This window comes from Lonchura striata, chromosome 15 (assembly GCF_050655825.1).
Source record: "Lonchura striata isolate lonStrDom1 chromosome 15, ASM5065582v1, whole genome shotgun sequence".
NCBI classification, from domain to species: Eukaryota; Metazoa; Chordata; class Aves; order Passeriformes; family Estrildidae; genus Lonchura; species Lonchura striata.
Genome location: NC_140717.1, coordinates 5,151,686 through 5,178,313, shown reverse-complemented (window position 1 = coordinate 5,178,313; position 26,628 = coordinate 5,151,686). Strand labels below are relative to the sequence as shown.

The window sequence follows — 26,628 nt, the reverse complement described above, 5'->3', positions numbered from 1 at the left end:
ACAAAGGGATATAATTATCTTCATTAGCTGGGATGAAAATGAGAGAGGAGCAATTTGACTATGCAGGGAAAAGCACTGCGGCTGTGCAAGGGCTGCCTGTCTGCAGAGGAACAAAGTCCTTCCTGTATCAGGCTTTTAATGGCTTTTTGCACACACGGTGGCATTGCAGAGAGCAATCCTGCTTTCATGTGAGCAGTAAAGAAGGCTCTGATGGATCTGCTCCTCTCTTATTCCTATGATTCCTCAAACGAATCCAGGGGCCATGTGGAAGGATGGATGTTCTGCTGGCACGTGAACAGGCTGCTTCCCAGTGGGATGGACCCGGGCTCACTGACACACTGTGGGTCACAGCACTACACATGAACTGTGTTTCTGCACCAAAATTCACACCAGGCCAGCTATCAACTCCCAAGGGAGGTGTGACTGCAGCAGAAACAGCACTGCCTGGGAGAGCACTCTCCTTTTGCACTCCAGGGCTTAGGTCAGAATGAGGGGACAGGTGACATTTCCCACAGAGTGCTTTGGGTGACAGTGGAGATACACTAAAGCCACCAGCCATTGCGTTAGAGCTGACAAAAGATTGATTCACGGATGAGAGAAGCATTTTCTCTGCAATTCTGAAGCATAAAGTTTATGAGCTGTTCTCTGGGCCTTCAGAGGACTTCTAAGGGCCCTCAGGGGACAGAAAAGAACTTCAGGTTACACAACCATGCTCACTCTGTGCATTTAACTCCTGCACAGTGTTCATGGTTCACCAAGTCATTCTCTGTGTGCTAACAAACTCCTGCCACAGGCAGCTCCTCCCTTTTTCCATCACAACTTTCTTTTCTATCCCTTGATAACCAAGAGCAGGCCAGAAACAGAACATTCCCTGTGCTGAGAAGTCCTTTCCTTTGAGGAATCCAACCTAGGGCTGCTCTTGCAACAAACTGGAATGGACAATACTCCCTCTCTTCTGTCTCAGCCCTAATGTTCACAGAAGTGCCAGATTCAGCTCTGCAAACTCAAGTCCTTTTTACCAGAACAGATACAGCTCTGATTGAGGCAGTGGGTATTTCCCATGGATCCTGGAGAGGAATATGCCCATCTTTGTCCACTAAGGTCAACCTTGAGACTGACTTCCCACCCTTCAATACCTGGGTTATGGTCTCTGATTAGCAGAAATACAGCAAACCCATCAACTCTTTGTTTAAAGATGGTTTTAACCTTGCAGAGAAGTAAAACTCGCATGACGAGTTATTTAGGAACAGAACTTGTCAGGTTCTGGTTTAGCACTTACTGCCTGAATTTTTTCTTGCCTGAAGACAAATGAAAATATTCCTGCAGAAACACAGTTCTTGTTCAATTTGCACCAGGATCAGAATAAAGGAAATCATCATTGTTACCTGCATGACCAGCTTTGCCTTCCTGCAGTGCAGCCATCTTCAGAGATTTTGTGACCCAGGGAGTTCCAAACTACTTCTGTGCCACATCCTCATTAGCTAGTCCTGTCTTGCATTAGGTGAGACAGTGCCAGCAAATCTGCAGTGGGATTAGCACCATTAAAAGGTTTTCTGACAAGCTTGGCCTTACAACTTGTTTAACATCCCCAAAGTTAAAACTGAAGCCTGTATCTCATTCAGCAATATACCAAGGGCATTCAAGCCCCAGTCTGCTCCTGTTTGCAGAGATAAAAATTATGTTAATGGATGGAGATAGTGTGGGAGACAGTTATTCTTGAGCAAACTCTGCCCAAGCCAAAGGATTCTGGGTTTCCTGAGAGCATTCTGCCCCAGTTTTTCCAGAAGGTTGCCTTCAGAAATGGAATTAGGCCCTGAAGAGAGCTGTCATTTAAATGCATTTACCAGTCAGAGGTCATCTTACATACACCTCAATGTACTTATGCTCTCATTCCATGTTTAGCCAAACACCATAAGATATTTTCTTCAACAAATAAACCAGAATTCAACAAAAATAAAAGCAGCAGCATCCACCCTTCCAACTCCAACATCATTCTCATCATAGCAGGCAAAGTGCTAAATCTACATCAGTGTTTTGGCAGTGAAGAAATATTCTCAAAACAACAGTATCACAGCAGTAATGTCTTCTGCTTTGGAAATGTGTTACCTTGATGTTTATATAGCCACAGGAGCCCATTCAACAATGGCAATGTGTTAATTCCATTGACATTATCGCTCAAATTCAGTCACAGGGGCTGGCAAATCCTTTTTTTTACATGGCTCTTTCATCTAAAAGAGAATAAAGCAGGACATAATGGATGGTTGGTAACATATTGTTAAATGGTTACAAGACACAGGAAATTTCAGCCAGGGAATGGGAAAAACTGAAAAATCCAAGTAAGTCTTAATTAGAACAGAGACTTGGGTTTGCTACACTGCACTATGCCAATTTCTCAGCATTCAGAGCTAAGGGTTCTCCAAAAACACTGAGCATGCTCTACTCTTACATGAGCAGACACTTTTTAGTCCTCTCCAGAACTCTGCTCATGGGAAGCTCTGAGTTATTTGGAGTTATTCACCATCACAAAAACCCAGGTACGTTTTTCTGTTGCTCTTAGTTAACTTAATTATGGGAGTGGTTCCTAGTAAATACTCAGATTCAATCACTCAAGTTGAAAAAAAACATAGTTTTACCCTAAATTGGCTAGGAGATAAAATTATAAATAATGTATGACATATGAAAATGATCTAACTGCAAATTCAGTGGCTGTTTAGGGGAGGGGGGACAGTTTTTGGACAAGTAGTTTCTATTTGATGGAGACAGAAAATGGAAGATAATCTGAAAATCTTACCAGCCAGTGAGAAAGCTCTAAGGCAAAACTGAGATCTTCTGACTTATGATTTAGCCAGTAAATCAATAGTGTTACCATGAAATAAATGCAGGAAGTGAATATTGACAAAGGCCAGATACAGAACCCAGAAAGAATGAGCCAGCTTCAAGTCCATCTTATTCCAAACCTATCACCAGCTCTGCTGCTGCTGTTCTGAAAGCCACCAGGATTTCCCTCCTGGAGCAACATCAGCCACTGGGGGATGATGGGGGAGAAAAGCTGTTAAAGAAAATGATATTCCTAATAAACACTGCCTCAGGGATCACATGAAGACAGGTGTCACTGAACAGAACTTACTCTAGTTGCTCTGCAGAGTTCCTATATATGCCACAGCCACCCTAATTTCAGGGAGAAGTAATTAGGGATGTATTTTTTACCAGCTGAGATATTTCCACCTTTCCTTGGCCTTTTGCATTTTTCAATGGTTAACTGTGAACTTTTGAGTTCGCACATATTAAGGAAGTTAAGTCTGTTTATTTTAAAGCAGCTATTTTCCATGGAAATTTTAGTTGTAGAAATACTTTATGTCACTGAAGAAACTGCACACATCACAGGCCTGGGGTGACACAACCTGAGGCTGCCCTTTGCTGTCTGCACTGAAATCAAGAGGAGCTATTTATGTATTGGTACCTTGTTGAATCAGGCACATCTTCAAGAAGAAACACTGTCCTCCTCCTCTCTCTCCCTCTTCCCAGGGGTCACTCTGCACTTGGAAATAACATTTCTGTATTTTCATATTCTTTCCAGGTACCTTTCCACATGTGTTGATAGTACCAGAGAAGAGACACTCTTGTGTCTGTGCCTGAGTTGTAACTGAAACATGACCACACACCCAGCCTGGACATTACCACGTTCTGGGTACTTCTGAGTTTCACTGACATTGCAAAAAGTTCACCTTATTAAAAAATAAAATGCAGCAGGAGTGCATTTAAGCACAGACTAATAAAATTTACCCTCTCTTACACTTCAGTGGAATTCTCAGTTACCTAAAGGTGAAGTGCCCAGTTTGGAGGGTGGCAGCAGCTGAGCTGTGCCCAGTTAAGGCCCCTGTGTCTGGCTCAGCAGTGCCAATGCACACCCAGGGCCCAGCCAGGCCAGGCAGCTGCACGGGGACACCTCTGTGCCAAGGGGAGGCACTGCAAGACACCCAGCATTCAAACACCTCCCAGGCTTTCCAGCACTCCTTTCTCATCTTCCTTACACCCAGAATCCAGCTCTATTAACAACTTCCAAGGAAAAGTGCAGGCCTGGTAGAATGTGCCATTGTGGGAGACTCCTTGTGCAGCTCACTGGAACATCCATTTTGAGCCATTGCAAAGCCTCCTGGTGCATGCAGGCATGCAGCAGGAAATGCACTTGGCTTGTTTGGCTCCTGCACAGCACCACTGAAACAGGAGCTGGCAGCTCTGCCTGGCACCAGCAGCTGCTTCTGGCTGCATCCATTCCTCAGCTCGCAGAGCAACGGGATCACAGACCAGGAATCCTCCCATTTCTCTTTGCAGAAATACTTTACAATGTGCAATCCCAAGCTGTTATTACATTCCAAGCAAGCCAAACTGAAAAATCACCTTGCACCACTGCTGCTTGCTGTGAGGAAACACTCAGGCTCTTTGTTTTGCTCCCAGGAAAGCCCATTTACTTATTAAGTGTAGGAAGCACTTCCAGCAGGGTGTCTATTGGGAGAGCCATGACAGAAGTAATTTGCTGGAACCTGTGCTGCTGACTTGGGGGCACAGCATTGCAAATTGATGTTGTAAGCTCGGAACTTCCACTACAGAATTCTAAAATTTAATTTTCTTTTCCCCCTAACCCACTCTAGCCTAATGGAGATCTAAGTTACAGCCAACACATTCTTAAGTGACAAGTTCCTATATTCAAAGTGCTTTCTGATATCCACTCAGCACGGTGAGTTTCTTGGTGAGTGTATGTTGGCTCAATTAACAAGTTAAGCAATTCTTTCAGCATCTAGTACCATCTCTTAAAGGGAAAATTATCACTGCAATCTAACTGAAAGAGTTGCATTTTATATATATATCTGCATTTAGAAGAGAAAATATGACTGTTCATACACATTAGGGTGTAATTTAAGGAAATTAAATCTCTGGTGTGACTTAAATTACAAGGAATCAAATAACATTTCTGAGTATGAAGCTTTTCTGCTCATTCAACATCCTTTACTAATTATTACCGAACAGTATGTGTTCAGTGCTATATTAGATCATAGTTCATGCAATGCATATTGCAGCTAAAACTCAGCTGCATATTATTCCTTGTGAACAGCCCTCTGTATCTGTCAGACTCCTCAGAGGAGCAAAATGAAAGCAATGTGAATATAGAGGCAGGTTGTAAGGCTAACTGTGGATGCATGTAATAAATGTAGTAATTCAGCATTCTCACAGGAAACACTGTTTCTAAAATACCTTTGCCCTGTTACGTGGCCTTTCACTTGTTATTATATCACTCAACTAAAATTCAATGAATACCATTCCAGTGTGGTTCTCATATGCTTATACCATATATGAACTTTGTTTATATTCCATTTATGCTGGAATTCACTGTTGTTTGCAAGGTCTCTGAAAGAGATGGGAGATTAAAAAAAATAGGCTGAGAAATAAAACTTGAGAGGGGGATATCTATGTCTGATCTGAGAGCAAAAACTACTTTTTACCATATATGTTGACTTGGCTTTAGATAGGCAGTTTCCCTCAGTAAGACAATGCACTTAGAGACATTGCAGAGTGTTCCTCCCACTGGGATTATATAATGGCATGTTTTTCTACCAGCTACAGACACAACCATTTAATTGTGCAGATAAATCTTACACGCAGGCAGAAGTGTGATTGCACTTTTCCCCTTGGCAGAAGTGCTTTGGTTTTTGAGTCTGCAGTCAGTGGCCTCAGCTCCACATCCCTGCTCCCTTTCCTGAGCTGCCAGATGGCTGCAGGACCTGATCTCACCTCGGGGCTGCTCCACATACACACACTGCCTTACAAGACTTAATCCAAGCTTGAACACTCCATCCTTCTCCCATCATTCTCAAACACATTTTCATCCCTGATTAGAATTTGACTCGAACAGAATGACCTCAAAGCACTTCACAGATCCACAAGTTGCGTGTTTGTCACCAATTCTTGGGCCCAGTTTTGCTGGCACAAGCCCCACACCACTGCCACAAACCAGGGCTGAACTAATCAGGATTCCCCCTGGACACATTTTTTGAGCCATTTCACACAAGACTGACTGGCAGGAGATTCCCATGACACCCCAGTGCAACATACTGCACATTGTGAAAATGGAAACACCCAGGGGGCTTCTTATGGGGGAATTGAGGGAAAAAAAAGGAAAAAGAGTCATGGGGCAAACAAGATTTTGTATGAAAAGCAAGTATATGGTGGATCTGTTTTCCCGTGACAACATTAATGGTGACAAAGCAAGCTCTTGTTTTTTTGTTGCCATGGCCAGGGACACAGTCCTGTAAGCAGCCTGTGAGGATTCTCACCCCTCTGCCTTCAGTCAGACCATACATTATGCAAAGGACATATGGTACAGTAGCAGGAAGCCCTTAGAACTCAATGGGATCAAACCCAGCAATGCACGGTAGCCTCAGTAGTTCAGGATAGATCTTGGACATCCATTTAGGGGGGGGGTTGGTCCCCCTGCCCTTAATTCCCCTCCTTCCCTGCTCTGTCCTAGGGCCCCCTCTAGTGCTCCCGGAGCAGGCAGGGATGGAGAGCCCTGGGCAGGCTGAGCTGCAGCACAGCCTGCAGACACCTGCACGGGCTGCCCGAGGCCAGCGAGCAACAAGGCAGCTCTGGAGTTGGTAAAAGAATCACTTCTTATGGGTGTCATTGTCACAGGTGCATTAAACAAACAGCAGCAGGAACAAAAATGTCTATGCAGGGAGATGCACCTTTTAATCTCTGCTCAGATTTGCCTGGGGTTCTGTGAGTATTAATGTGAAAGAGCCATTTCAGAGAAGGTAAGTCCTCCTCCAGAAGCCAACAAACCCAGATGTCTGCTGTCCTCTGCAATCCCACCCTTTCCACCATGCCCTGCAAGGACAGCTGGAGTCCCACAAAGGCATCACTTGGGCTGGCACAGCACCCTGAGGTTACTCCAAAAACCATAAATAACATCACAACTTAGCATTACTGAATCTCTGGTCATTAACTGGAAGGGAAAGGTGGCAAAATTAACACTCAGCCTACAGTGAACTTCTTACCATCATCTTCAAATGCAAGCACAAAGCCTCTTCATCCCAGCTTTCCATGCCTAGGAGGCCACAAAATTGATGTCTGCTGTGCTTTTTGTGATGTGCATCTCATCTCCTTTGCCTGCCACCCAGTCTCCTAAAATATGCAAGCACCTGCAGGAGCAGAAAGGAGCTGTGCTCAGTGTGTAACTGTACACACAGGCTACACCCTCACTGGAATTTCCAGCCCAACACTGTGCTTTTCACAGTGGTGTTAGCAGTGCTGTGATCCCACCCTCCATGGCAGGACTTGGTCTGTTCTCACCTGGCCCCTGTTTCCTTCAGTCCATTTTGTCTCCTATCAGCTTCAGCTGCTGCTGTGCCTTCCTCATCTTTTCCTGGTCCCTTTCTCCCTGACCATATGGTGTTTATTTTGGCTGCAAAAGACATTAATTTCATTATTCATGAGAAATCTCACTCCAATTAAGAAAAAAACAAAACAAAACAAAACCAAGAGACAACACCTGACAAACCCTAGCACATAATAAAATTAAGGAGGTACTTGGTATCTTCCTTGATCTGCTATTTTGGTTGCGGAAGGGAACATTATTAGCTTTTGGAAAAAATGCTACAGCATTTGTCAGACAGTGGGCAGAAGCCACTAATGACAGCTGTGCTCAACAAAATTAATTCTTAGTAAAACACTAGTTCTTGCCTAGAGAGAGAAATTCTCAATGGTCTTAACTACACATGGATTATATAATCCATGTGCCAGGAAGTGAAACTGCAAACAGCCAAACCCCAGTGCTGTACAACTTAACAATGCTTTCACCCTAACCCTGAAAGACATCTGTGTGCAAAGACAGTGCCCAGGAGCAGCACAGAAAGGATATCAGCTCTCCACAAATTAATCTCCACAGGCAATTCAATATAATTCCTTTTCCCCTCTCATTTGGAACAAATACGGTTTTGCTATTTGCTTGAAAGTCTGAAGAGTCTGGCTTTTCAGTAGCCAAAAAGGATTTGGTTTTTAATCAATTACTGTCAGGGTTTAAAAAACAAACAAAAAAAAAAAGTAAGGAGAGAGAAAGGCTCACCCCACTTGGTCACAGACCTCACCTTAAAGTTTGCTTTAGGCACCAGACATTCCTATGGCTTCACAGGGAAAACCCAAATCAAAGCCATGCCAGAGCAACATAACTTCAGCAGCTGCCATTTCTTTGTCTGGCACATCAGAAAGGCACCTGGGAACACAGATTTCACAAGCAAGGGGTACCCAGTAAATCCTGAAGGCAGATGCAGTGTTTACATTTGATCTGCAACTTGGTAAGCTGGATCCTGCCTAGGCTTGAATTTCAAATTCTTACCACCAGGATTAGACCAAAATAAAGGAATCTACTCCAGGCCATGGCTAAGTGCAGTTTTACTGCAATACTTTCTCTTGATAATTCCACAAGATGACATAGCCAAGCTCCACGAGATGCACTCATTACTCAGTGAATGCCTCTGTTTGTAAGGATTTGAAGTTGTTACTCTTACTTCAGGGATGGTTCTTCAGACAAATATGATTATCTCAGTGCATCCAGGGACCTTGGCACCTTCACTCCCAAATGTGGCTCCTTGAACTGAAGAACTACATCAGCTGTACTTACAGAGAGGAGATTTCACACATGGAGAAGAAGACAGGCTCCTTCAGTGCAGCAGGAACACCCTTGTGGAAGAAGGCCCAACAGCTGAGAAACATTTAGCCAACAGCAGAAGGGCAGGATTGGAGGGAGATGGCCTGTATAGTTCAGCCTCAGTAATTTCTTGAGCTTGAGAAAAAGTCCTTGAGCTACTCAGGAGCATAATGGGAGTAAAAAGATCTTAAATTTATTAAAAAAAGAAAAAAAAAAAGAAAGAAAACCAGGTAAGAGAATTCAGTATAGGATAAAACAAGTTGCACACTTGAGTAGTTTGAAGGTTAAAATTACTTTAGAGCAGTCCAGCAAATGCAGCTCTTGTTGGTTGGCAGGAACAGTTACACTTACTGTTCTAGGTTTTCTAAACCAGCAAAATTTTAAATCTTACTGAAAAAGCAGGACTAGAATTCAAAGGAAAGCTCAAGACCAGCATTTTAGGAAGTCTGGAGGAAAAAGCCCAGAAAGCCTAATGCCAAGGAGTCCTTAAGAATAAACCAACATTCTTCAGTGGTCACATTAAATTAGAAAATCAAATGTTTTATACATCAAACCCAAGTTGAAGTGTGGACCTAAAAATTTAAATGTGATCTTTAAGTTAGAATACATTTAAGAATACACATTAGCCAAACAGTCTGTGTAATCTATTCCATTTGGGTGAAAAAGCCCTGTTCAGAACTACACCCTCCCCTTTCAATTTCTCATAAGAAGCTGCTTTATTTCATTCTGTGCTTTCTTCTAAAAAAATTAAACATCATGCTTATCTGAAACTTCCTCAGCTTTTTACCTGGCAGTGACTACACAGTATGCTATACACTGCATTTATAATAACCTCCAGCAAATCAGAGTAAACACTGAAAGCATTTTACTGAAAACACTTGTTTGCTTTTACCATCATTTGACTCATCTTTTCTGTATCAATTGCACTCACTTCACCTATCACTTATAGTAGGTGAACGAGTTACACAAACAGCTGCTAAAACATCCAAAATGGACATGCTCACTTCCTTGTAAACCACATTTTCTTCAAAACAAAACCCCCAGAATTTGAGAGCAACCTTGCAATACAAAGTTTGCCGAAGCTTCTTTTTATCCACAGTCCATTTGTCATCCTTATCAATCACTGTAATAACGGATCAAGTGCAAATTTGTACAGCCAAATATTCTGTGTGATCCCACTCCCCATGTGGTGTCTTCCTCCTTATGTGGCTCATCAGCTTTCAAAGACACCAAGATGGGTGAAAAAGAATTCCCATCTCAGTGGGGAACCGAACCTGCTGCAGGCAACCTTGGCAACACTGAGCTCTGGGTCACACACACCAAACCCACCCCAAGAGCTCTGGCAGTTCTCTGAAAATAAAGGGGTCTCCATCAAATCCCTCCAATCCCTTTTTTTTAGCCAAAAAATAACAGGAAAGAGGAGCAGTGCTCTTTCAGAACCATGGCACCTTGTGCCCTCTCAAACAAACAGAGACAACAGTGCATTTCAACTTTATTAGAAAAGAAACCCAAAAGTTTATACAAAGCTCTGCATTTTACAGAAAACCAACCCCCCAAACACAAAGAAATCCGACATTGCAAGCTGTATGCATTTTCTGTTTTCATATACAGACATATATATATGTACATACACATATATATATGTGTGTGGGCGCACGCGGGTGTATATATAGTGTGTGACGGTTTTTTTTTTTGCATGGTTTGCATTCATTATTTTACAAAGTTAACATTCAGTAGAAAAAAAAAAAAGGATTTTTGTTACCATTATTTTCTCATATAAATAACTGCAAGCAGTCCCTCTGCAGATAGATAAAAAACACCTTTTCGTGTCATTCTGTAAAAAACAGACATTACTGAAATGGTACTGAAATCTTTCAAGTTTTTTTTTTTTTCAATACCACCATAAAAATATCATCTAGCCCCCAATTCAAAATGCTTGTCCAAGGCATTAGAAGAGAAAGGACTGTAAGACAATTCTGGAAAGATCAGTTCTTTAAGCCAACATTCAGGTAGATAAATTTTGCTGGACCTCATACACTGGTGTGAAATGAGCACAAACAGGAGAGCACCCTCTCTGTCTGCTTGGCAAAGCTGGTTCTTTTGTCTATTTGAAGGAGTCAAATTCCAACCAAGCCCCCAGCAGCGTGAAGGAGCTGACAGACTCTCAGCTCACCCTCCCTGCCCTATGACAAAGCCACAGATTTTCTCCATGCAATTAAAATCTCTACCAGCTTAGCAATTTTTCCCTACTCCATCCACCTTAAAAGAAGCTGTTGGATTAATCATGGCATGGTTAGACAGACATCAGGTTGCTGAATTACTGGGAGAAAAACTTAGCTAGAGGGGGAAAATACGAGACAACTAAAAGGAGGAAAACACTATAGAAAAGAGCTACCGGAGCAACTCCCAAGGCTCTGGTTTGGAGAAGCAGGAACAGTAGAGAGATAAGAACTGCAGCTCAAAACATCCTTGTGTTTACTGAAGTTCCTGGTGACAGTGTGATCCAGATTTATCAAGTGCCTGGTAAACAATCAATCATTCCTTCTGTCAAGCACCATGATGGGGAGAATGGCGAAGAGTCTGAAGGCAATACAAGTGGCTGTGGTGTAACACAGGTAATGAAAGTGAAGAACACAATGATGCCAATTAAATGGAGAGTAATGCCAATGAAGATGTTTCAACTTCCAGAGATGCTGGCAACAAGAAGAATGGTTATGTGGTTGGTGTTGATGATGGCCAGAATTCATTCATATGTCCATGTAGTCATCATCTTCATCAGTATCACTTTCCAGTGAGGACTCCTGGCTTGAGGTCTCTAAGATTTCCAAAGCTGGCTGACAAAGGCTCTCCTTCTTTACATTCGCTGCAGACTGAGCAGACAAAATAGCAGACTGATCCCAAAAAGAGAGAGAGAGAATATATTGCTAAATAGTCAGGATAAACCCATGATCACAGGGACAAAAGCCCACTGGTTGCTATTCCTTCACATTCAATACCTGTCTTGTGTTGATATATCAACCTATTTACCTAATTAAAACAACATAACATTTACCAGTAGGCTTCCCCACAGTTAATGTTCTGGTAGCTTCCACTAATCTAAGAACTGCAATGGCTGCACCAGGTCACTCAGCCATTTTTGTAATTTTTTCCAAATCCCTCAGAAAAGGGATAGGGACTAGAATAGCTCTCATTTCACCCACAGCCAGTATTTCACCAGTCCTTTAAGAACTGGCTCCTGCTGGTAACAGCTACCACCTCCTTCCACTACTTATCTACCTCTGGTTATGAACTGGGGGCATGAACTGTTGCTTCTTTCATACAAGTATTTTATTGAGGGGAGAATTAAGATTAAAAACAATAATCTAAAAAATTACTGTTTCCCTTTTATTACCTTTAATTTTTGCTTGGTCTCTTCTGAAATGCTGCCCTTTGGAGAAAGGAGGGTGGGAGTGGGTGGAGTGACAGTGATCTCAGGTGGAAATTTGGTGACAGATGAAGGTATGAAAAGCTTTGGCATGTTGGGCAGAATGCGAGTTTTTACTCGGGTGCCATCTGTCTTGTTCTGCTGACTTCCCAAAGTCTGTGAACTGGAGCTGAGTTCAGGCTTGGAACTGGAGGCTAAACAGAAAACAGCAAGGAAAAAAAATATGTTAGGAAGTTATCTAGGATTTCAGATGTCAAAGAAGAGGGAAGAGTTCATTGTTAGATGTAAGGCTGGCTCAAAAGGCCTTTCTTCAAGCCTTGTAATAACCAAAGCTTAGAACCAGAAAAAAGATTGTATAATGACAATTGGGAACCAGTAGTAATTAAAAAATATCTTACTGGATGTCAGAAACTCAACCTGACCAAGCACAACAAATGGTAGTGCAGCACTGGCCATCTACATCTACTACAAACACCACATTCCCACTTGGGTCAGATGCAATCCTCTCCTGTCTCTCCATTCTGCAATGCAACAAACAAAGCTCTTCAGCTTCACTTATGAGTCTTCATTTCCTCCACCCCAGCATTGTCTCTTCAATTACTGAGAGAGCAACTCCTCAACAAATATATAGAGACAAATATATGGTAACACTTGTCAAAATTTCCCCATTACAAACCCTGCCACAAAGCCCTCCTTGGTGTGCTCATGCCACTGCTCCCACTCTGGTTAGCATCATCTCCACATCCTCCCCAAGGGTCTCAGCTTGGGGCCTCTACAGTGCAAGCCTTCCCAGAGTGTTTATTGAGTACATCTCACCAGAAGGATCCAGCCCTTCCCCAGGCACTATCACATTGCAAAATTATGTATATACAACAATAACCAGTAGATGACAATGCTATGATGTTAAAAACTGAGTATTTGTTACAAGAGATTTCTTACTTAATGCTGCTTCACACGGAGTCCAAATGATTTTTTATAAACTATATAAATGGAAAGACCAGAGCCTTTCTCAGTCTGGTAATAATAACAGGTGTTCATGTGCATTTTTTTCAGATTCAGTATTGTCAAATCCATCTCTGGCAGGTATTGGGAATGGACATGGCCACTTACACACAGCAAAATAAAATGCCAGTTTCCTAATGCTACCCTGAGAAACAGGCAGCAGTAGAGCAAACTACTAAGGGATGTAAAATTGAATTGCATGTTCTCAACAGCACACAGGAATGTAAGAGCTGCCACAACAGATGAGGCATGGCTTTCCATCAAGGTCAGTGACCCATCTCCATGGGCAGCCAATCCTTCCAGACAGTAATCAGACACAGGATAATCTGCTCTCACAAATAAGGAAAAACAAGATACCCCAAAAATGAAAATCTAGATTATGCTTGCCTGAAATACTCGGTTTTACATTTTTTTCAATTAAAACACCAACTTCTTCTCTTGGGAAGAGGGCAGAGGAGGGATAGAACACATTAACTGCTGTAATGCTGGTTTTTATGTTTACTTAGACTGAGTCAGTTTTGTGAAAAACCATTTCCTTCTGCTAAATATCCCAACAGTGTAATCCAAACTGTTATCATACTGTCCCATATAAGACTTCAATTAAAAGAAAAATTCTGCTTTAAAGGATGCACAAGCTCTACTGCATGAAAGCTGGTACTGGAGGTTTTTTATTTGGCTTTGCTGCCATGGTATTTAGCATGCCAGACATGCACCAAGCAGAATCACCACTAAGGGATGACAGGGCTCTTGCCCAGGAAGCTCAGGCATTGCCAGGAATGCATCTAAACGCTGAAGGCAGGCAGAGAAACTGAGGCATGTCAATCCCAACTGGCCAACCACTCAGTGCCTAGAGACGATGCAGAGCTCACCACCCCATTGCAGAATTCCCTGAAGCACAGGAAGCTCCTACCTGGGGTACAAACATGTCCCGAATTTGTGCTGGGCACGGGCTCCACTTGCCAGCAAACAGGCTCTGGCGATGGTGCGACAGTAGCCATTTTCATCTGCTGACAAAGCCGTGACTCCTGCTGCTGAAATCCAAGCCCCTCCAAAGGCACTTCAAGCTCTTCTTCCTCTTTAGTAATGAAATATAATTCATAGATTAAGAGACATCCTGATCTCTCTCTCTCCTAAGCCTCAATCCTTTTGCTGTCTAAGCAACAGGTAGAAAAATCCTTTTAACCCTTGCTCCATTTCTAAACCATAGCATGACTGAGTGAAATTAAATACTGACAAGGTAAGATGGCAAAACCAACTTTTTCATACTTAGTGCCATCAATTCAAACTCTTAAAAAATGGTAAATGCCATTTGAAAAAGCAAAGGAAAAAATTTTTGAGGTTGACATTTTGTCATCTGTGCACATCAGTAGCAACACAGAGAGCTGAGCATTTCCTTTGGAGCTGTGAGGGCTGGAAGGAAGAGCTGCCACGTGCAGAGCAAAATCCATCACCCTTAATGAGGGAGCAGCTGTGATCAATGGGACCCTCTCTGATCTCCAGCCACAGGTACCTGCTACACTGAGCACAGCTCACTGCTAAGAAAGAGTCATTACTGTGAATATCCAATACCAGGGCCAAATCCATTTTTCATGAAACCAATATCAGGTGATACTGAATGCCCACTCTTCACTGATGCATCCACTGTATCTCTATAAATATATTAGCCTAAAATTCCCACCTTCTGCTATTCTAGAGCCTGGGATGTTTGTAACTCAGAATCCATGTGTGTGTAGAGTCCTGTTGTTATGCACCAGCTGTACCTGCTTTTAAATGAGTGCAGTGTTAAACCAGCTTTCTTACACACTGAGCTGCATGTTGTACATAGCAGGAGTCATTTCCCAGTGCCCTTGTGGGGCAGGGCAGTGACCCCTTCAAGGCCATAGACACAAAACAAGCTCTTATTCTCTCTTAAAAATGGAGACATTCTTCAAAAAACAAAGGGCTGCCTAGTCTAATTTCAGTCACCTCCCATTTCCACAGGCTAAGGTTGCACAGGCAGCTATCATGGGTCAGCACATGCAGTGGACAGTCACAGTCTCATTTGCTCTAAAATTAATTGTATGGCAATGCTCTAAATTAATTTGGGATTTTGACCATGCAACGTCTTAAAAAGGAATACATATTTTAACTTTTCTTCATTGGAAAACTGCTCCCACCCCCTCAAGTGTTGAAAACACTTCTCCATCTCCACCAATATAGAGAAGATTTCGGAATTTACCATGGTAATATTCTCCTGTACAAGAGTTCCCCTTGCAGCAACTGTTTCAGAAAACATCACAGCTTAACAGTCTGATCTATGCAGTTTGAAAGATGCAACTTTTAAAAAGAGTTATAATTTCTATGGTTCTTGAATAACTTGTATGATAAAAAAGCTCAGGAAAGCAGGCTGTTCTTTCATCCACTAATTTTTATAGGTAAAGAAAAAGCCCCATCATCTAGACTTGTAGTTGAAAGCTCCTATAAGCCTTAGGATAAATGAGATTGCTTGTAGAGGAGTGTCCAATAGCTCCCAAAAAGGAAAGGTCACCCACTACAGCACAGTTCACAGGCAGCTCCTGTTCTGAGATGTTCCACTCACTATCAACCACAAAATGGAACAGCCTAATGCAGATGAATGTGGTTCCCATTCTCAGCACTCTCTTGCACATTTTTCTGTGGATACTTCAAAATACAGCACTGGAAGTAGGAAAATAATACTTGCATCTGTACATGTATTAATAGACCAAATCAGCTGAGAACAACGCAGAAGGAAGTGCTTAACTGGAGGAATCTTGAGTAGGAAAATCCCAAAGCATTGTTCCCTTCTGAAGAAGCAGAGGACAGCTGAAAGACCCCTGGGTTTTGCCTGCCCTTTTCTTCAGCACACAGGGATTTAACCCCACACTGCCAAAGGAGCAGCCCCAGGCCAGCACACACACACACACCCCCATGCCATGCCATCCCATGCCATCCCATGCCATGCCATGCCATGCCATGCCATGCCATGCCATGCCATGCCATGCCATGCCATGCCATGCCATGCCATGCCATGCCATGCCATGCCATGCCATGCCATGCCATGCCATGCCATCCCATCCCATCCCATCCCATCCCATCCCATCCCATGCCATCCCATGCCATCCCATGCCATCCCATCCCACAGGCTGCAGTCTGAGCCCAGAGCACTCCCACACTGACATGGCTACAGGACACTTGATCAAACGTTACAACCTCTGAAGAAAAGCAGGATGAAAATGATGATGATTTCAGATTACTCCACAAGACAGAGAAGTCAACTCATTCTCCAGCATTCCCTCCAGAATCAACACCTTAAGTAGCCAGGGTAAGTACTAGCAGAATCTTTCTTATCCACTTACTAACCCAGAATACAAACCAGCAATTAACTTAGCAGGTACAGAACTATACAGAAATAAACTGCAAATCCTACAGCCTCAACTATACTGTTAACTGAGAGCAGTTTTGTATCTACTCTAATACTTAACTATATTAGGGACTTATTAGCTCACAATACAGAGCAAGAGCTCTGATTTGCATTATTATCTAATGACAAAACTCTACTTCTTATGCTGATTACAATATTTGTTTGATTATAAGATATATCATTGCTTAAACTGATTTGCTGTACTTTATTTTAACTAAATTATGGCCCACTGACAAAAGCTCTTTTGAGCAGCCTAATTCTAGGAAGATGCTACTAGACTGGTATCAGTCTGTGTTCTCTCAAGAGCAATCAGCATCGTCATACACATCTCCATCTTCCAGAATATATTTTTTCAAGTTTTGAAGATGCAGTTTTACAGTGCAGTAAAATTAGATTTTTATTTGAATAAAATATCTGACAGCGATTTTTAATGTAGAAGTGAATGGAAATGAAAGGACAGGAGTCCAGCACACTGTGTATTTCTATCACTGCACTTCTGGAAACAATGTTTGATAACATTTTATTAGAATGTGCCTTTCAGTACAATAGAAATCAAGAACCACTGTTAATTATTCCCTTGCTGTCAGAAATATTCAGTACAGTCACAGAATTCTATTCTCTGGGTAATACACTTTATTCTTTCAGGACCGTGCAATTTTAGGTTTTTTTAAAATTTAAATAGAAACAATGCTATTCAAGTGACCACCTTAAAAATAAAGTTAATAAACAAAATATTTTTAGGCCTCTTGAAAATAGCAAGAATTGGTTGTTTCAGCATACATATCATAATTTATACTTTAATATATTGCATAGATATTTGTTCTTTTTTCATTACAGGCAAAAAGGTCAAAACAAGGAAGGACAATCAAGAATATACAGTTTGATCTCTTAATGATTTGTCTAAAACAGTTTTCTGAAGAGAATATTTTAATATTTGTTTTGAGGAAGATGCTGTTAAAGCCCTGAACATAATGTCCTAGTTCTTCTAATAAAAACTTTCCCCAGGGAGGTAAAGACTCCACTAACTCGTGAGCCACGATATCCTGCACAAGTGCAAGAACACCAGAATATAAGTGCAGCACATTTTGAAGGTTCAGAAGCTCTGATTTAATATCAGTTAATAAATCTTTTGGTATTACCCTGTACTTGTACTGTCTTGGCAGGTTTTCAAACATTAGCTCTACAAAACCAGTTTAAAATAAAACCAGTTTCTGAAGGTATAATATGCAAGAGACACTTGTCCCCAGGCTGAGGAAGGGGCAGGTACTGTACTCTGGAGACCCATTTAGCACTCTCACAACACAACACACAGAAATTAAGCACACAGAGAAAAGCACAGATTTGCAATGCACGTCACTATTGATACTGAAAAGTTCCTCTCCAATCGAGCTGAATTACAAGTATTTTTTTTTAGCCTTCCCTTTCCCAACAACTGCCTAAATACATATAAAATAGTACACGACATAGAAAGAGGGACATCATACCTTTCAACATCTCCCTGCTTTAGTGAGGAAGAAACAATTCAATGCAACAACCTACTCCAGCTTTCCTCTCCAACCTCTTCCCACTTGTTGCCAGGGTAACCAGTGTTTGCAGATGCCTATAGCGGGCGCCTGGGTTCATGACTTCATCACAGTTAATATCCTCTCCCTGGTTCTTCATCCACAGCATGCACTACATACATTCATCCACACACTATCAACACGCTGATTACACAACCCTGCAGCTGCTTCTATACCCACACCGTTCACTTGGCTATTCTGATGTACATAAAAATCTAAAATAACGCTGGCAAAAATAATCACTTGGCAATTTGAAGATGTGGAGAAAGTTTAAAAGCAGTACTATTGTAAGTAAGCAGCTGCTCTGGTCCCTCTGCACTGAGCACTAACTAATTCGATCTCATCATGCTGTCAGGTATGAGGCAGTAACATCAGTGTTATAAAACATTTTGTATGGAGTTTCAGAAAATTCTTTAGTCATGCACTAAACCTCTTACATTACAACTGGAAGACAAGCCCAGAAAATGTGACTAGCACCTGGAAAAAACATTTTCCAGTTTCTAACAGAAGCACTTCGAAGTATTACAGCACAGATATGTTAAAGAATATAGGCAATGCAGAGTGCACGCACAAAGCACCATTATAGGAAAGAAGAAGGAGCTGAGCTTTGAAATCCAGGACAAAATATTACCATCGTTTCAAAAGACAATACAAGGACAAGTGAACAGACAACAGCCTCAAGTGCTTAAATAAAGCACTTGCACCACTTGCATTTGTCCCTCTGCAAAATCCTTTCCCCAGCAGTTCTGTGTGTCAAGACAAAAATCTTGGAAATTCATCAGTAGCATTTAGCTGGTTTGTACTACCTTGCCTTCCAACAGCTTCAAAAGAGTAAGGATTGAATTCTGTGTGCCTCCAGACTCTAGGAAACACTTCTCTTCCTAGTCCCAGTAACAACTGGTTTACTCTGCACTGGTGGCCACCCACAGCACACACAACTGTTCACACAACTCATTTACTGTACAAGGAGGGAATATTTTTTTTCCACCCAATGGAAACGCATCTGATCCTTTGCTCCCTGACATAGTGGAGGAAATATCTTCCCACATTTCCAAGGAATAATACTAATGTGAAAACAATTCACTTTCTCTATTCCATTTGCCTTGCTCTCCAGTGTGCTGGGAATTAATACAGCTTTTTTCCCCACACAGCAGTTGCAAAGGCCATGGAAAGGCTGAATTTGAAGGAGCTCAGAGTTTCCTTATGAGCTGTGCTACTAAGTCAGCAGAAAGACTGCACCAGGGTTGGCTCAGCTGAACAGAGTTAAGATGCAGAAACACAGAAACAACAGAGCCTTTAGCCATGAGGTACCACAGCAGAGCAGACAGCGAGGTACTCAGCTCATCACAGCATGTGGCAGGTACACTTGGTAGCCTTGCTTTCTCTAAATTCATTCCAAATATCCTGCTATTAAATTTATTTCTAAAAAAGCACTGCCAAGTGCTTTTAGTGCCTATAGCTGTAGAAAGAAGTATTTGACTTGAAATGCCAAATGCAGGAAATTACATTCAAAGCTGACACACAAAGTCGTATGTTAAAAATTAAGCATTGGAGTAATTTTGGAGGCGAAAAGCTGCAGAACACAAGTTCTATTGCCCCTGAAAGAAAAGAAATTCAAGCAGTCTGGTGAACAGAAGTTTGCAGTGCAATAGCACAGCACAGTGCTATATTTATCACTAGGTCCTGAGCAGGGAGAATGTACTGTACAATCAAATGAGACATACCCCAAAACTCTTCCTAATGCTGAGGTCAGCTGTCACAGACCACTAATGAGACTAAAATTTAAAATGGGTGGCTGCCTTGAAAATGCTTCCTGGAAATAGTCCCTGGCCCCTACTAACTCCCAGATCCCTCTAACAGCCATGCTGGGGCCAGTCTGACAGCAGAGACAGAAGAATTCCTGTGTCCAAAAACATTTCCTGCCACCACCAGCTGTCCTGGAGGTGCAGGAACCTGGCATGCACGTGGGTAAAGAAAAACCCTGAAGTTCAATCCTAACTTTCTCTTTTTTTTTGTTTTTCAAACCAAACTTTAATTTAAAAGAGCAAACAATGAGCCTAGATCAAAAAGACAACAGTTTGATATTCAACGACATGAACTTTCAAATGGCTTTATCAAAATACAGCTAACTGATATTTGTTAATATTTGACTCAGCAAGGACACATCATCTGGAGAGCATCACAGCAGCACCTGTGGGCAGGAATAGTCATTTGCAGTCTCATGGTTCTGAAATTTCTCTATGAGTTACCTAACAAAAGCTGTAAGACCTTTCCTTTACCACCAATATTTCACCCTCCTTTGCCCTGACTGCCAGCAAAGCACGAGGAAATTAGCAAAAGCAGCTGGCAGAAAAATCTCTTAAGTGAATGTAATGACACCCCACAATTTTCTAAGTAATTTGTAAGCAACACAATACCCGTGCAGAGGACTTATAACTACATCTCTCTTCAGTCTGCCTTTGTGCAGGAATATATGTAAATTTTATGCTGCTGACAGCAATCTAAAACTAGTGAAACTGAACCATATTGTAACCATACAGCATTGCTGTATGTTCCTTCACAAAAATCTCCAAAAATGCGTTTCAGTAGTGCAAGGCATCCACAGGGTAATGGCTCTCCAGTATTTGCAGGGAGATTTAAGAGTGCACAGGGCTAGAGAGGCTCCTGGAGCACAGACCTGCCCTGAGTGCATTAAACTCTAGCTCCAAACCATCACCTCACCTGCCTCTGCTGTCCCTGCCCTATTTGTTCTTTCTGATCCAACATAGGAACATAAAAATTATGACAGTTTAAATGTCAAAGGATTTTCTGCACTACACTGGATTGAGCAAATAAAACTTCAGGAATCTGAAGTGTACATATCAGAAATAGACATTAAGTGTACTGAAAAATTCTTGTGGAATGAGTTTGTTTCGACAGGAGGTAAATCAGCACATTTTTACAAAGGGAAGAGGAAGAGCCATGACCGATTGGTACTGTCTGAGCACTGCAAAAAGGAATTAAGAAGTCATTCACAAACAGGAAACCCCTGCTGACATTCAGCAGTCAAGTTGTTTTCAGAGTGCACCATTGTGAAAAATAAAAAGCTTCACAAAAAGCAAGGATCAGACAAGAAGTGAGAATACCAATGGCAGGGAGGCTGAAGCAGCAAGGGATCAGAGAATCACTGGATTCCCAGTTATTCCCAGCCTGGCTGATTCCCAGTGATGACTCTTCAGTCACTCACAGGTGGGCAGGAGCTTCTACCCCAGGACAGCACCAGTGGGGTGGGGCTACAAGAATTTTGAGAAGAGGTTTTAAAGCCTAGGAGAAATCCAACCTTGGCAACTGAGGAAGACAGCTGTCAAAAACCAGAACAAGTCAACAAGTCAAGAAACTGAGGAGAAAGCAGTGAAAGTAAGATGCACACAAGTACCACAAGAAAACAGAGTGGAAGAACACATGCATTTAAGAGAGAAGCTTCATGCCAGGTAACTGCAATCAAGGTAGCTCACATGAGGCCACAGGTCCTTGGCTTACATAACTTTCTCTGTTTCATCTTTTTTGGAGCCATCTGTTGAGAACAACTCTGTACTCTACAGCACAATTTTGAATTCAACAGAAAAAACAAGGTAAGACACTGACTGCAATTAAGAGGGTTGAATGTTACTACTTATAGTCATTTAAAAAGTACCTGAAAATTTGAATTGAAATGCATAGTTAAAATAAGGCGTAGCCAACAGGGCCAAATACTTCTGTGTAAGAAGAAAAGCTGTCAAAACACTGAACTACAGGCTCTTAAAATCTGTGTTTGTCTTTGGAAATTCATGACAAGCAAGCTCAGGAGCCAGTATGAGGCTCATACTGAGACCAGTATGAGGTTAAGCTCTACTTCTGATGGCAAAGGAATAGGAATTGTGAATGCTCACTGATGTTTGGGTATCCAGAAACTGCAAGGACTCAAGGTGGGCCCTTGTGCCATGCACTGTTTTAAGACAAGAGATGTTGTCAGTGCAAAATGATGGTTTACATTCTCTGTAGTGATACCTTAGGAAAACATTCAGTCTCCTCAGTCTTCTGAGAACCCACTGTCAACCTAAAGTCATTTATCAGTTGCTAAAATAAACTTGCAGACTTCTGGGAAAAGATGCTCCTTACACCTAAAAGCTCTCCTGTGACTCCAGCACCCAGTTATCCTGCAGGGTGAAATGTCACATTCCAAAACTACTGAGTGTTACTGAATTCTTAGGACTTCCCACTTCAAAACCCTCTTTACCTGGAACATTTGCCTTTCAAGGATTCTGCAGCTGCCTGCACACACTGTGTAACAGTCTGCTCAGCTTTCCATGCAACTGTCCTCACTTGTAATTCATTTCTTGTGCTTCTGAAACTCTCAAAGTTCTACAGGGTGAACTGTATTTACACCTCTACTTTCCCTGTTGTGCCCATTTCACAAACATCTGAAATTACAGCAGGATATTCCCGTGGCTTATGGAGTGCCACTTCCTTGCACAACACAAAGAATTGTCTTCCCTAGCTTTGAATTTCTAAGTTTGGACAGCTTTATCATGACCTTGCTTTTATATTGAACTGCTTAGGCCTTAAATGGACAAAAAATTAATAGTGGGGAGTCTTCTATGTGGATTTTATATTCCAACTTGGTAAATAGCTGGCTTTAAGCAAAACACAGAACCTTAAATAATTCTAGGTATAAAAACCTCCTCTTGGTATCAGAACTCAAATGTGAATATTCTCCTGTTCATTCCTCATAAAAATCATTATTGCAATAAGGACAGCCAAGAAGAAAATGTCAAGATTTTTCAGCAATTTAGAACCATGTAATACTGGAACAGTGTGACAGGCTGGAGGGAGTTTACCTTAATTGTCCTATTTTAGCTTCCCCAGAGAAATGTTAGGCTGAGCTAGGAAGGTTAAGAGTCCCAAGCACATTTATACCCAAATGTAGGAAGGTGCCTTGCTGAAACTGCCACCACCATCCCTCTGCTGCTGGACTCCATCACACTGTGTTCTGCACCAGTTACTCATGCACGAGACAAAAATCTCAGGAAAACATCTACATCAGAAATTAGTGGCATAGCATCAACAATGCTTGGAAAAACAAATCCTTTTCCTGGGTGAAATCAGAGAAAATGAGAGCAGCTAATACTCCCTGATGTGTAATACTTCCACATGAACAAGTAGGTACAGGTAATGAGATAAAAATGTTGAAAACAGTTTACCCTAAAAATGGGAGGAGTTTTTACTCAAACAGAACTAATGGAAGGCAGATGAAAAAGAGCTGTAACAGAATTATAACTATTTTTTTTTTAGAAAAGGTAGATGCAAAGGTAGGAGAATTAAAAGAAAAGAGGAAGAAAGGACACAGCAGTAATTGGTGTCTGCCTCAGCTAGAAAAATGACCTGTCAGGTAGGGCTGAGAGCCAGATACAACTCATGCATTCAGCACTGAGCTTTGGAGAGAGAGCCTCTTGATGTTCAGTTTCAGGGGTGTAATTCTGGCAGCTAACCCTTCCATCTCCCTCAACCAAAATGATGCATAGAAAACATCAAAGAAGAGTGAACAATATCTAACTCTACAACCTTAACAAAGCCCAGAAAGTCAAAAGATTAAAATAAATGTTCAATCACTGCAATGTGGCCTGGGGAACTACAGAGAGGAAAGCACATCAGAAATGCTCCCGAGTTCTGTTTGAAAACCAGAAGAATGCATGAGTTCTTATCAGCATTGTCATTCCTACACCACTCTCCTTACTAAGTCCATAATAGCTTCACAGAGGATTCAGTTTTTCCTCCCCTGTTGTCTAGGCACAAACCCAAATTACTCCCTGCTGAACAAGCCAGACAAGACATCTTATGACACCAGGCAACTCCATTCTTTTGCTTCCCAAGGACAGTAAAAAAATGCAATTTACACACAGACTAAGCCTTTCCTTCCTCATCACTCCACTTTTCTCTTTTCCCTTCCTAAGACAATCTCTCCCTGGAATTGTGAAAAAGGAAAATTAGACAATACAACTGCTGATACTAGATGTTAAATTTCAGTTTTGTTCTGTACTCAGAAATTAGCAAATTGGGAAAACCTGTTTCTTCCTAACTTGCTCTTCACTGCTGATGGATGCAGCCTATGTGCATTCAAATAACAAGGCTGATTACATAAGGAAAGAAAGGACATACCAGAAGTATAAAGACAAAAACTTTACGAAGTCGCAATTCCAAACAAAGAAAACATCCTGTCTCACAAATCTGGATACTATTTCCACAAATCTGGACACTACCTTCATCATTTTCCACAATACCTGTTCTATATGTGGTTCATTCACAACTTTAGCTGGACTCCCATGTCTTGTCTAAGGCATTTTGTGAGTAGTGCTGGGCCCAGGCTTGGAAACAGATGGAGTGAGCACAGGCAGCAGCAGATGCTTTTTCAGACAGGGCTCCTGCTAAAGTTGCAAGAAAGTACAGCCTATGGCAGGTGCTGTGCCACCTTAACGTGCACAGTGTCCCACAAATACTGCCAACCACCTCTCTGGGCACCCAAGGCCAGTCTGAAATTGGGTTTAATCTTACTTCACTCCTCAAAGTGGATCAGGATTGCCCAGCACAGAGATCTTTCAGCTGCTAATTAGCCAGCCTACCATGACAGCACTAAAGCAAATGACAGCATTCTCATTTATTCTTTCCTCATCTAGAAAAGTGTATAGAATCAATTACATAATACAGTCATCAACAAATCACACAATCATGCTATAGAATAAATAGCATTTGTTTGGTTTCTTCAATCCTTTCCTGTGCTCTAACCTGGCACATAACCACACCAGGGTTATAAATAACACATTCCAACATTCTGGTCCTGTCAGATGCTTCTTTTCTGAAATGTGAAATATAATAGTGATGATAAGCTAACTTTCTAGACCATACAGAATCTTGTTCATCAGTGTTATATATCTCCACACTCATATGCTGGGCAGTGAGAGCTGCACATCTAATTATGTTAATCAAGCTCTTCTAAGACAGATGTAGGCTGCTCATCAGTTTATTTTAATTGTAATCACCTTAAAATAACTTAAATCTTTTTAAATGTTAAAAGAACTGGATCCTCAACTCATTGAAGAAAACAAAATAATTTTTATTTTAATGCTGCTAGAGACTTCAAATCTCTAAAAGAGATTACTATTTTCAGGCTGCTATTTCATGATTTCACATACAAGTTACACAGAGTGGTCACTCTTTTAATCTATGCTAAAATTTAAAGTACGTATTGCTTACAGAGAAGCGCCACTTCAGGAGCAAGACAAAAAACGTGGTGCAGTGATGAGAAAACGGGACAGAATCAGAACTCGGGCACTACCTCAGCAGGTGCAAACTGATCAGAGGGGACCAGAAGGTTCTCCCTGGTGAGACTTACCCCGAGCAGCCTCTCCCAAGCTGGGGGCAGCCTCTGTGCCCTGGCCCCGGGGCTGCTCCGGCTCCCGCTGGCACTCCTGCGAGGCCGGCGCCGACGATGCCGAGGAGGAGGAGGATGAAGAGGAAGAGGCTGGCTTGGATTTGGAATGCAGATCGTTCAGTCTCAGGAGGTTTTCAGGAGTCACAGTGTCTGGATTCACTGGGGTGGGATGCAGTGTGGCTGGTGCTACTGGGAAGAAGCTCTCCCGGTTGTCCTTCGGGTGCTTTGGGGTTGTGGGTGTTTCTCCTGTGGACTGCACAGAGAAGGGGCAGAGTGAGAAAAGGTCTGCCTGGCACTAACTCTGTGCCACCTGCTTCAGTGACTCCTGCAAGCAGCACGTTTTATGGACAGAAAACACTCTCTTTAAAGTGAATATAATAGAACAATGACTCAATCACTATTCTGAAGAAATCTTTTCTCCTTTACGGATTATTTTCTGTTCTTTATGGTCTGTTTATCAAACTAGCACTTGAACACTTATTCACATTTACAAAGTTTAATTTAACACATCCCTCACAACACACTTCCCTGAACTCTGTAATTAAGCATGAGTTACAATCTCCTGTAAACAGAAACATATTTCTTTCATTTAAAAATACATTGACAAGTGCTTGACCTGAAAAAACAGATCTGCACTGCTTTGAGACTCTGCAAATTATCACAAGAAATAATTCCTAGTGAATGATGTGAGAAGAAATGGAGAAAATAGAAAAATGTATTCGCTTGTGAAATAAGTGATGAGCAGAAGTCCAAATCATAAATTCCTGACAACTGCAGAACTGAGTAACACTGAGGTCCACTTGAACCAGGCTCAGAAGATCTGCTGCCTGTGCACAAGCAGGAGAGGAACCAAAAGCAGTGCTCTTCTCCAAAGCCAGTGCTAAAAATTGAATGCAGAGTCATTTATTATACAGACAGAAGGTAGAAGTGGGACATAAATTCACCAAAGAAGGGAATAAAAGTACCCATAAAACAAATATCTTCTCTACAACTTTTATCAGTAATCAAATAAAGTATTCTTGCTTGTGAGGCCACTGAAAGCATTTATTTTACACTCTTTACAGTCTTCATTTA

At 41.7% G+C, this 26,628-nt stretch overlaps 2 protein-coding genes across 6 annotated transcripts in view; both read right to left on the bottom strand.

Moving 5' to 3' along the window:
- LOC110481287 (T-box-containing protein TBX6L) overlaps positions 1-10,026 on the bottom strand; it is a 30,606-nt gene extending 20,580 nt beyond the window's left edge. Inside the window, exon 1 of the mRNA XM_021549820.3 lies at positions 1,386-10,026. The gene's annotated coding sequence lies outside the window, so the exon portion shown is untranslated. The remainder of the gene's footprint in view (positions 1-1,385) is intronic.
- A 154-nt stretch (positions 10,027-10,180) lies between these two features.
- The window catches only part of CABIN1 (calcineurin binding protein 1), a 109,118-nt gene continuing 92,670 nt past the window's right edge, over positions 10,181-26,628 (bottom strand). For 3 of the 5 annotated variants that reach the window (XM_021549888.3, XM_085592623.1, XM_021549889.3), the window contains 4 exons: positions 25,516-25,807; positions 14,038-14,202; positions 12,093-12,319; positions 10,181-11,592 (listed from right to left, as the gene is read on the bottom strand). In XM_021549888.3, the coding sequence (XP_021405563.3) occupies positions 11,449-11,592; positions 12,093-12,319; positions 14,038-14,202; positions 25,516-25,807 (828 nt within the window). In that variant the 3' untranslated portion in view covers positions 10,181-11,448. Of the gene's footprint in view, positions 11,593-12,092; positions 12,320-14,037; positions 14,203-25,515; positions 25,808-26,628 lie in introns of those variants that run through there. The other 2 variants (XM_021549890.3, XR_014958561.1) reach the window with 2 other exon arrangements.